This window comes from Labeo rohita, chromosome 17 (assembly GCF_022985175.1).
Source record: "Labeo rohita strain BAU-BD-2019 chromosome 17, IGBB_LRoh.1.0, whole genome shotgun sequence".
NCBI lineage: Eukaryota > Metazoa > Chordata > Actinopteri > Cypriniformes > Cyprinidae > Labeo > Labeo rohita.
Genome location: NC_066885.1, coordinates 2,001,263 through 2,014,242, shown reverse-complemented (window position 1 = coordinate 2,014,242; position 12,980 = coordinate 2,001,263). Strand labels below are relative to the sequence as shown.

The 12,980-nt window shown below is 29.4% G+C and overlaps 1 protein-coding gene across 4 annotated transcripts in view; it reads left to right on the top strand.

Annotated features, from left to right (window-relative positions):
- LOC127179935 (pleckstrin homology domain-containing family G member 3) overlaps positions 1-12,980 on the top strand; it is a 64,625-nt gene that overhangs the window by 31,452 nt on the left and 20,193 nt on the right. For 3 of the 4 annotated variants that reach the window (XR_007829575.1, XM_051133770.1, XM_051133768.1), the window contains exons 3-4: positions 7,075-7,487; positions 12,352-12,452. Coding sequence is in view for 3 of the 4 variants with exons in the window: in XM_051133770.1 (XP_050989727.1) it covers positions 7,075-7,487; positions 12,352-12,452 (514 nt within the window). In the remaining variant the exon portion in view is untranslated. The remainder of the gene's footprint in view (positions 1-7,074; positions 7,488-12,351; positions 12,453-12,980) is intronic. The other variant, XM_051133769.1, reaches the window with a different exon arrangement.

Genomic DNA, 12,980 nt, shown 5'->3' with positions numbered 1-12,980 from the left:
TAATATCATTATTAGTGAGCGTTACTTACTTAAACTGCTTAGAATGACTCAATTACTGAGAGTTTAGGAATTTATCTGTGAAATGTCACTTGAAAAGAAGTATGTATTCTCTGTTCCTGTAGAAAACCATCTTTGTCATTTTAAATAACCAGATGCAAAAACCCTGTATGGCCAAAAAAAAAAGGGTTGCATAGAACCACTAAAGAAGCTGTATTTCTAATAGCACCAAGATTTGTCACTGATGACTATCAGCAGATCATTTTGCTGCACCCTGTTTTTAATTGCCTTTCAATGGCACTGGATAGTAAAATTATAAGGAAGTGCTTTTAATGATAGGTCAGTCATAAATTTGATAATGGAGCCTCTAGGATATACAGCTGGTGAGAAGCTCCATTGTTTTATTTCCTAAAATATGTGTTCTGTGGAAGGTTTACAGTGTCTAGCTTTGTCAGAACTCGTTCTGGTGAAGTCATTTAATGCTACATAAACACCTGCAAAACTTAAGTCTTTTTGATTGATTTCTTAAAGAACTTTGAAATTTGTTCGTGAGTCAGACTGCACTGGTTTTGCTGCATGTTTTTTTGTTTGTTTGTTTGTTTTTGTCTTATTTCGTTATAACTAGTCTTGATGAAGTTACGTGGTACTGCAGAAACAGTTACAAAACATATTGTAATGAATTCATAGCTCATTTTGTCTGAGGAAAAGTCACTTTGTAGAAGATTATTGTTTTTATTATTAATTATCCAGAGTGGATTCCATTTCTAAAAATAAATTGTTGAATGTAGGTCATAAATTCCTACATGTGTTTCAACAGTTTCATACATTATTTATAATAAGACATTGTCAAATCTAGGTTTCTTAATGCTTGAATGTATAAATTGAATAGAAATGTAATAGTTTTTTTTTCTCCATTTTTTCATTCATAAGTTCTTAAATTGTTCCATTTCTAACAAGACATTGAAACCTAAAAATGCTTATGAATGTAACGTATTAAGACAAATTTCATAATTTCAATTAATTCATAAATTGTAACATTTCTAACTAGAAGTTATAGAATGTAAGCGTCTTAAAATGTTTAAAAATGTAGGATTTAAATACAGATTTAATAAATTATTTAATTGTTTCAACAATTTCATTTTTTTTTTTAAGTAAAATGTCAAATATAAATGTCTCAATCTTATAGATTGAGAATGTAATTCATTATTTAATTTTCAATTTCATAAATTTTCATTTTTAAAAATAAAATTTCAAGTCTAAATGTCTTTAAAATTCTTATAGATGTTACATTTCAATACAAATTTTATAAATTATTTCATTGTTTCAACAATTTTGTTAATTTTCATTTTTAAAAATAAAATGTCATTTTAACATTTAAGTTCTTAGATGTGAAATTTCAATACATATTTAATAAATTGTTTCATTGTTTCAACAATTTCAAAAAATGTTTCGTTTTTAAAAATAAAATGTCAAATCTAAGTGTCTTAAATTCTTATAGATGTGAAATTTCAATACAGATTTAATAATTATTTCATTGTTTCAACAATTTAGTTATTTTATTTTTAAAAATAAAATGTTAAATCTAAATGTTTTCATTCTTAGATTTATAATTTTTACAAATTTTACACATTTAATTCTGTCATCGTTACAATTACATAATTTGATTCATTTTTTTAAAATAAAATATCACATTTAAATGTCTTAAATTCTTATAGATGTGAAATTTTAATATAAATTCTTTCATTGTTTCATGCATAATACATTCTTGTGTTGTTTCAACAATTTCATTTTCATTTTTAAAAATAAAATGTTAAATTTAAATGTTTTCGTTCTTATAGATGTAAAATTTCAATACATATTTAATAAATTATTTCATTGTTTCAACAATTTCAAAAATTGTTTTTTTTTTAAATAAAATGTCAAATATAAGTGTCTTACATTCTTAAAGATGTGAAATTTCAATACAAATTTAATTATTTCATTGTTTCAACAATTTCGTAAGTTGTTTCATTTCTAAAAATAAAATGTTAAATCTAAATGTTTTCTTTCTTATAGATTTATAATTTGACAGATTTTACAAATTTAATTCTATCGTCGTTACAATTACATAAGTTGGTTTCATTTTTGAAAATAAAATGTCAAATTTAAATGTCTTAAATTCTTATAGATGTGAAATTTTAATGCAGTTGTAATAAATTCTTTCATTGTTTCATGCATAATACATTCTAGCGTTGTTTCAACAATTTCATAAATTTTCATTTCTAAAAATAAAATGTTAAATTTAAATGTTTTCGTTCTTACAGATGTAAAATTTCAATACATATTTAATAAATTCTTTCATTGTTTCAACAATTTCAAAAATTGTTTCATTTTTAAAAATAAAATGTCAAATCTAAGTGTCTTACATTCTTATAGATGTGAAATTTCAATACAAATTTAATAATTATTTCATTGTTTCAACAATTTCGTTGTTTCGTTTTTAAAAATAAAATGTCATCTTAATGTTTAAAAAAATTCTTAGATGTGAAATTTCAGTACATGTAATACATTCTTGCGTTGTTTCAACAATTTCATAAGTTGTTTCATTTCTAAAAATAAAATGTTAAATCTAAATGTTTTCTTTCTTATAGATGTAAAATTTCAATACATATTTAATAAATTCTTTCATTGTTTCAACAATTTAAAAAATGTTTCATTTTTAAAAATAAAATGTCAAATCTAAGTGTCTTAAATTCTTATAGATGTAAAATTTCAATACAAATGTAATAAATTATTTCATTGTTTCAACAATTTCATAAATTGTTCCAGTTGTGACAAGAAATTGTCAAAATTGTTTTAATGCTTGACATTTCAATACGAATTTAATGAATTATTTTGTTTCAACGGTTTCATAATTTGTTACATTTACAACAAAAAAGTATCAAATCTAGATATCTCAAAAATGCTCATGAATGTACAATTTCAATGCAATTTCTTTAATTTTTTCATTGTTACAAGTTTTATAAATCGTTCTACTGTGTCATAATGCTTATGAATGCACAATTTCAATGCAAGTTTTTTTTTTTTTTTTTTTTTTTTTTTTTTTTTTATAATATGTCTTTAAGGATAGTTTAAAAACCATAGATATCTCATATTTCTTGATATTTGCGTGTCCATTGTAAGTCTGGCCTCTTTTATCCCTCATTATATCAGCTCACAGACTTTAATACTAAATATCTCCTGTATCTACAGCGCTGTTGTCATGTGAGATCTGCTGTCTGTGTTTGTGGTGTTGTGCGTGTGTTCAGTTCCTCAGACGAGGAGTGTCTCTATCAGATCAGTGAGATTCTGCTCACACTCTTACCAAACACAGGAAGGAAATGAGAATGTACTCTTACTAAAGCAGCATATTTCAACACAGCTGCTACATAACCTGCTGCATAGACCTTATGAATAGTTTCCCTGTATGATAAGTATGATGTCATCCATGAATCATGGATCCGTGAAAGATGGATCAGATCTAAGTGCGTCGCTCATGTGGAGGCTTGCGGTCGGATTTTGCCGTTAAACACACGGGTAGGTTCATATAGTGAGCTCACCTTATCTTGCATCTACAAGCCAGAATGAGTTTCTCAGAGCCGTATAAGCTTGTAATGACATAATGTTTCAGGAAACGTCTGCCATGACAATATTCATATCACCATGTGATGACTGATCTAAAGGACTGCAGTTTCCCAGGCTATCATGCCTAATATTGTCTATTTTGGTCATTGTGCAACACTAAAAGCTGGATTACTTTAATATGGATGGTTTAATGATTCTCTTTCTGATTCAGATTCTATTAGTGATTCTTAGAAGGTTTAATAAGATTCATTGAATGAGTCAAATGACTGATTCAAACCGTTAAGTGCTGACTCACGAACAAATGACTCTTATAAACCAATCAATTAAAGAAAAAGACTCACTGCAAAAATGCTGTTCTTTTGAAGTATTTTTCTTTTCCCAGTACTAATATCTTAAATTAAATTGGTTTTAAAGTTTTGTTTTCTGAAAAAAAAAAAAAAAAATGAAAGTGACTTTATGCTTGAAACAAGAAACATCTGCCAATGGAGTAACAAAATAACCTTAATTCAAATGTAAAACAATTTTAGACCTCCATTAGCAGATCTTTTTCTTGTTTTAAGTCTTGTTTGATGAGAAATAGTTAAAAATTAGGTGAGTTTATGCTTAAAACAAGAACATTTCCTGCTATTGAGGTCAAAAAATAAATTATTTTTCTTTTAAGAAATCGTAAAAAATTAGGTGAGTTTATAATTAAAACAAGAAAACTATCTCCTATTGGGGCCAAAAAAAATAAATTAGTTTGTTTTAAGGATTTTAGGATTAAGAACATTTTTTTTATATATTTTGCGCTTTGTTTAAAGCATAAACTCACTTTTTTTTTATTTTTATTTATTTATTTATTTTTTTTATTAACTCTCATTTTGCTTCACAAGTAAATGCATCTTGTTTTAAAAATGTTTACATATTTGCACTGCAAAACAAGGCTCAAATATTGAGGAGGAGCATCACATTTTGCAGTGTTGTGTCTTTTTGATTGATTCATTAAAGAATCGGTTCATAAGAGTCATTTGTTCATGAATCAGACTACACTGGTTGTGCTGTGTGTGTGTGTGTGTGTTTTCCGCGATGTCTGTTTATTGACTTTTAAGACATTTTTCTAGCATAATGACTCGCATAACTTCAGTATAAAATCTTGAGCGTGACGTCAACCTGTGACCCTAAAATCCATCCCTGTCAGACTGTCTCCAATAGATTGTCCTTTATTTCCTGCCTCTCCGGATTCTCATTTCCAGCCAACATCATTCCAGAGGATTTTATGTCAGTTTGAAGAGCAGGAATCAGGGCATGTCAGAAAGCATTTCAGAAAATGAACTTACAGTAAACCACAACATGGTACAGGGTTTCTGGGAATTAAAGTAGCTCCAAGACGTAGTTGAAGACTGTCTGAAAGTGGCATTAGATAACTTACATGCACAGTGCAAGTTCTTTAGTCCATCCAGACCATCTGCTTAAAATAAAGTGCAAGAACAGCTTAATTTTGACTCATTAGTTCAGTATTCAGAAGTTTGGCAGAGGTATTTCTACTCAGTTCACAGATCATTTCATATATAGTAGTCTTAAAAGTACAGTAGCTTGACAAAATAATGGCAGTATTTCTTAAAGTAGTAGCAGTAGTAATAATAATAATAATATTGATCATAATTTTATTAAACATTATTTTTTTATGAAAATTGATTTGATTACCCCAATTTTTGTATAGCAAATTTCTACTTAATGTTGTTATTATTAATAGTAGTAATAGTAGTAGTAATAGTAGTAATAGTAGTAGTAGTAGTAATAATAATAATAATAATACAATTTATTAAAAAAAATAAATGTTTCAAGACCTTTTTTGTCCATGATGTAATTAGTAAACCATTGTTTTTATAACACTTTGCTAAAAAATAAAAATTAATTAATACATTTTCCTTTTATTAATTTTAAATCAAACTAAATTTTTCAAATGATTAAATTTCCCAATTTTATTATATATTTGTAAAAAAAAAACAAATTGTTAGATTTATAAAATATAAATTGATCTGATTAACACTTTTTTAATAGTTAATTAGTTTTTGACATTATTATTATTATTATTATTATTAGCAGTGATAATAATAATAATAATAATAATAATATGATCTGTTTAAAATTTTATAAGGAAAACCATTGAACCATTGTTTTTGTTGTTGTTGTTGTTTTGTTGTTTATTTAAACAGTAAACCTTTGTTGTGCAACATTTTGCCAAATATAAAAGGAATTATTACATTTTCATGTAAATACATTTAAAAAAATATATAAATAGATTTGATACAGCACTAAATTTTCCTTTGATTAAATTAAATAAATACATTTTATTTAATTCAATCATTTAAATGATTAAATTTCCCAATTCATTTATCATTTATATTCTTTTAAAATTACCAAATTGTTAGTTTTATAAATTATTTTGATTACCACTGTTTTGTAGTAAATTTGTTTTTGACATTATTATTAGCAGTAATAATAATAATAATAATAATAATAATAATAGTAGTAGTAGTAGTAGTAGTAGTATGTTTATTTTTTTAAGAAATATTAAACCATTGTTTTGTCCATTTTTTTTTTTTTTTTTTTTTTTTTTTTTTTTGTAATATTTAAACAGTAAACGTTTGTTGTGCAACGCTTTGCCAAAAAATAAAAGGAATTATTAGATTTTCATTTAAATAAATTTTTTTAAAAATATAAATTGATTTGATACAGCACTCAATTTTCATGTGATTTAAATTAAATTATTTAAATTATTAAATTTCCCAATTAGATTATATATATTTTTAAAAATGATCAATCGTTAGTTTTAAAAATTGATTTGATTACCATTCTTTTTATAGTAAATTTGTTTTTGCCATTATTATATATTATTATTATATTATTATTATTATTGTTATTATTATTAGCAGTAATAGTCGTAGTAGTAGTAGTAGTAGTAATAATTGTGCAGGAATTATTAGTTATAGTTATTATTATAGTTATTAGTTAATAATTAACAGGAATTATTAGATTTTCATTTAAATATTTTTTTTTTAAATATAAATTGATTTGATCATTTTTTTTATAGTGCATTAGCTTTTGACGTTATTCTGAGTCATAGTAATAATAACACAATTTATATTTATTTAATATTTTTATAAGACAATTTATATTTATTTATATTATTTGTTTAATTTAAGGAATATTTAATTTTTGTTTTGTCCATGATTTAATTTAAACAGTAAACCTTTGTTTTGCTGCACTTTGCCAAAAAAAAGGAAAAATTATTACATTTTTATTTGATTACATTTTAAAAAATTGCAAAAAAAAATTAGCAAAAAAAAAAACATTTTGGTCATATTGACCAGCACTAGTAGCTTGTTTAATTAAAAAAAGCTTGATTAACATTATTATAACGTTTTTATAATTCAAGCTAAGATGAAAAATAGTGCTGTCCATATGCTAAAACCATGTTTTGTTTGTCTCCAGCAGAATGTCATCGTTTGTCCACCGGTTCGTCTGCAGGAAGTCACGATCCACGATCCGCAGACTGCTGCTCGCTGTCCAGCACTGAACCGTCAGAGGACGGCCGGCCGGTCAGTGCCGTGTCCACCATCTCATCCGAATCGTCCGTCGAGGGCAACAGCGGCTCCCCGTCAGCGCCGTCCGCGGGAGCTGATATCGACCTGGAGCTCAGTCCTCCAGAGGCTCCCTCGGGTCCTCCAGAGCTGCTCGGCTTGGACTGGCCGGTTGAAGAAACATCAGGAACACCAGACCCTCCGTCGCCGGTCGTCCCCGTCACGATGGCGCCAAACCCTCAGCTCACATACGTGGATCGCGTCGTTATGGAGATTATCGAGACGGAGCGAATGTACGTCAGGGATCTGCGCAGCATCGTAGAGGTGAGAAACAGTTTAATGCTGCCTTAACTGATGCCTAAAAGTGCTGTCTATTTAGGAATTTCACTAGAAAGCGTTCCTCTCCCATAAACAGCTCCCACACCTCTGTCATTTTTAACAGCCACTTCCTGTAACGTTACCAGCCTCAGGCAGATGGTGTTTCTCACACTCATGCAGACTCCCAGAATGCCATGCTTTAAAACAACAACAACAATAAACTGCACGACCAATAAGAGAAACTGAGGTTTTGAACTTGACTGCGCTAACTGCTGTTTTTCTAGTCGTTTCCCACTCAGGGTGGAGTGCTGCGTTTGCAGGATATCTCGCTGCTGAACACGGGAATTCCTCAGGTTTGGAGGTTTTCACAGGTGTCACTCCTCGTGCAGGAATGTGTTTGCACTTTCGTATTTCTTATGCATGACTTTCCATCTACCAGTGTTGCATTGCTGACCATCTGTAACACATATCCAATCTTAATGAACATAAATGAGCTGCACTTTAAGGGATTGTATGCCTATTTCTTAAGTTAGACCTTATTAAATACTTTCTTCTAAGGTAGCATAGCATGCATCTGTTGGGAAATCCCATAATGCACTGCCATCTTAGTGGAAAATGTACAGTGCATGGAAAAGATGGCAATATAATATTATTCTTTGGTCCTCAAATTTGAATGTATTTCAGTGACAACCAAAGTCACTTAAGACAAGTGATTGTATCTACACTGATGCTTTTTGAGATTTGTTTGCTCTTACGTAGAGCAAAACCAATCACTTAATCACTTAATTACTTTGCAACATTAAGTTGTGTGCCTGAGCATCACACTTTTCATCTGCGACAGCCGATCATTAATACTTGAGAATCACTTACTCTTGCTTAGAATAAGCAGCCAATATTAAAATCTAATAAAATAAAACAAATAACAAATAACTACATTTCTTAATTAACACAAAAGCAAACATTTAAATATCTTAATAAATATCTAATTTTTATACCGATACCGACATTTAAGTCTTTTATTAAACAAATTTAACCAATATTTAAATCTTCAGTTAGAACACAACTATTTATATCTTCTAACGAAACAAATCCAACCGATATTTCTTTAAATCTAATTAGAACAAAACCGACCCATATTTGAATATTTTAATAAAACAAATTCAAACAATATTTAAATCTCCAATTAGAACAAAACTGATTCGTATTTAAATATCTTAATAAAACAAATTCAACTAATATTTAAATCTCCGCTTAGAACAAAACCAACCCGCATTTAAATCTCCTTATGAAACTAATCAAACCGATATTTAAATCTAATTAGAACAAAACCAACCCACATTTAAATCTCCTAATGAAACAAATCCAACCAAAATTTAAATCTCTAATTAAAACAAAACCAACCCGCATTTAAATCTCCTTATGAAACTAATCAAACCGATATTTAAATCTCTAATTAGAACAAAGCCGACCTGTATTTAAATCTCCTTATGAAACTAATCAAACCGATATTTAAATCTAATTAGAACAAAACCAACCCGTATTTAAATATCTTAATAAAACAAACTCTACCAATATTTAAATCCCCATTTAGAACAAAACCAACCAATAGTTAAATCTCTTAATAAAACAAAACAAACCATCCATTAGATCTCTAATTAAAATAAAACTAACCGAAATTTAAATTTCTAATTAAAACTAAACCGACCCATGTTAAAATCTTTTAATAAAGCAAATTCAACCGATATTTAAATCTCTAATTAGAAAAAATGACTAATATAGAAATATCTTAATAAAAGCAAATTCAACCGATATGTAAATGCCTAATTAAAAAAAAAAAAACAATATTTACTTTCATATTTAGAGCAGAACTGACCAATATTTAATATCTTAATAAAACAAAGCAGACCATCCATTAGGTCTCTAATTAAAACAAAACCAAAAGATACTTAAATCTCTTAATAAAACAAATCCAAACTATATTTAAATCTATATTTAGAACTATATGGACCAGTATTTAAATATCTTAATAGAACAAGGCAGACCATACATTAGATCTCTAATTAAAACAAAAACAACCTACATTTAAATCTCTAATAAGAACAAAACCAACCCATATTTAAATCTCTAATTAGAAAAAAAATCACCAGTATTTAAATATCTATAAAAAAAAACGATATTTAAATATGTATTTAAATATCTTAATAAAACAAAGCAGACCATCCGTTAGATCTCTAATTAAAACAAAATAAATCCAAATTTAAATCTCTATTTAAACACAAACCAACAGATATACATTTCTTAACAGCACAAAACGGACCCATATTTAATTCCCTTAATAGAACAGTATCAACCAATAATTAAACCACTAAACAGAGATTTAACAGTTAAATCTATTAATTGTCTTTAATTCCTCTGACAGTCACTGCAGCACTGATATATGTGCTTGACAACACTTGTGCATACAATATAATTAGTTCTAAGCCCAGAAAATCATTTGTATCATCATTATGTATCATCATATCACCCAGCCCTAAAACTCGCTCCAGAGTAAAACGCATCCTAGACATAATGTGAAATACGACTTGACTTGTAATGTTGGTTTTGAGGCAGTCTTCCTGTTTGAAAGTGCCTTTTACTCTGTTATGAGGTGCATTATGGCTCTGGGGGAGCATTTTGAAGGGTCTTAAATAAGGCTCATAATTAGGTTCTAGTGAGCCTTGCGTTTCTCACAGCTGCGTTGAATATAGTACGTCACAAACTGATGTCATATGTTACCGGGATCGTCGGGGAATTTGAAATCGGAGTCAGTTTGGGCTCTTGAATGTGTTGCAGTTCTTAGTTTAGCTCCTTAAATAATCTAATGAATGAACATTAAGACTCGTTTTGTGTTTTTTAAAGCCTTAGCGTCCTTTTCTTGTTGTGTAGGCTTTATTCTGCCGTTATTGTGTGTTATATGTGGATTGCTCAGCACTTAGTGCTTAATAAAAAAGGTGAATGAACGAGTTTGGCGTTGGTTAATATAAACTACAGGAAAACGCCCAAACACGATGATTCACACCAGCCTGCTCTGACATTTGTTTGAGTGAAACTGGACATTTTGCTGGTTGTTTAACATTGCAAATGCGCACAGAAACTCGCAAAGTGTCCACGCCCTGCCTCAGCTTCTTTTGCATTTATTGTCTTCTAAATTTCGCAGAGACGTCATATTATGTGTTGGAGCTGAACCTCCATGTGATGCTGTTGCATAATGGAGGCTCTCATGCAGAATGTCTGCTCATTATGTTTGTGCCTTGGGTGAAGGATGTTGAATTCCTCCCTGAGCTGCAGTGCTCTGAATTACAACCAAACGTGGCCGTGGTGGAGCTCTTTCCTAATATGAGCATTGGGCGGTGTGTGTCTGTGTGTGTGGTCATGTTTGTATGATGTGGCCTGCTAAACTCCAGCTTGATTCGGGCTGTTTGGAGCCACACAGAACAGGGTTTTTATGCATGTGAGAGATTGATGAAAAAGTTTTGAGAATATGTTCGGATTAGAAGTCATTTACTGAATTTTTTTTTTGTTTTTTTCTGTTTGTAATATGCAATTTTCATGCAATTCTCAGTATATCTTTCTTTATTTTATTTTCATTACTGTAATGTGAAATTTCATACATTGTTTTAGTACTGCATTTATGCTGACTTAAATAAATGCAGTGGTTTTACAAAAAGCTTTCAAGACGTTCAGTTTATAAATCATTTACTGAAATATTTTTGGGTTGTTTTCTATTTCTAATATCATGCAATTTTCATGCATTCTCAGTATAATGATAAATGTATATATATATATATTTTTTTTTTCATTATTGTAATGTGTAATTTCATGCATGCACTTAAATGCAATGCATTGCATGCAAGGTTTACATGCATGTGTGAGTTTTACAAAAAGCTTTTAAGAACATGTTCAGGTTAGAAATCATCTACTGAAATGTTTTTTGCTTGTTTTGCTTTTTATTTTTATTTATTTTGTTTAATTTTTTCATTAATGTAATGTGGAATTTCATGCATTGTTAGTGCTATTAATACTGATATTATGCTGACTTTAATAAATCAATGCAGTGCACTGCATGCAAGGTTTGCATGCATGTGCGAGTTTTACAAAAAGTTTTCAAGGACATGTTCAGTTTAGAAATAATTTATTTCAAGAAAATTAAGCTTGGCCAGTTTTTGTTTTGTTTTTTTTTGTTGTGGTTGTTGTTTTTGTTGTTTTGGGGTTTTTGCATTGACCATTTTCATGCCATCCTCATTATAATGCAAAAAATCTGATTTTCATTATTTCAGTGTGTAATTTCATACGTTGTTAGTACTGTTAACTTTAATTAAGGAAATACATCAATGCATTGAATTATTGTGTGTCAGTGTTTGTCTTTAGTGTTGTGAAGAATTTAGTTCCTCATTTTTATTCAGATGTTAGCCTTACAAAGAACTACTGTTGTATTACCATGGTACAGTGATGCATCAGATGCCATGGTATTTTGATTTATTTCATGATACTGAATGATTAACCAGTTAATATGCCATCTTATTTGCATGGTACGTCGAATAATACCACCACACTACTGTGAAATATTTGCATTTGCCTGCATAGTAAATGCAAAACCAGTATGACAATATTTTAATTATTTTTTATTATTATGATTTATGTAATCTAAAATACCACTTAATTTGCAAGTCAAAGTTTATTGTTTAATCACTAATAGATTGCTTGTGCAGTTTCCCTGTAATTCTGTAGCGCCATCTGCTGAACATTTGAAGGCATCACAATACAATTCAAGATTGGTAATAGTTTGTCATTTTGGTTGAGTTTAAAATATTTATTTTCCTCATTTTTTTAGGATTATCTTGTGCACATCATCGACACCAGGGATCTTCCAATCAAACCAGAGCAAGTGTGTTCACTGTTTGGAAATATTGAGCACATTTATGAGTTTAACAGGTAAGGTTCAATCATGCTGATTTATTTAATATGCATTTAATGCTTTTATGCCATACACCTATATATGCACTGGGTGCTAAAAAGAGTTTGCACTGCAAAGAAAATGTTGTGTAATGTCATTTCGAGTTGTTCTGTAGATCAAACGGAGCTGATAACTCAACCATACATGCAAAAGCATATTCAAACGCCATCAATGGATTTATTCAGGACTGATCTGCTGTTTAAACATTGCACATGCACACATGCAAATGAGGAAGCAGCAGCTGTCAAGTGTCAGATGTTCTCTGGCTTTAGATGTGGGACGTAAATAAACATGGTGGTTTGTTTTTGGTCAAGAGCCGGGCACATCGGTACTCATGCTCACCTAATGCTCTTCACCAGTGTGTTTGAACAGTTGCTCTTTAACAGCTCATTTCGACTAGCGCTGTAAAAATGAAGATTTGCTAGAAATTTGCTCACCTTAGGGCCATCCAAAATGTAGATGAGTTTGTTTCTTCATCAGATTTGGAAAAATGTAGCATTCCATCA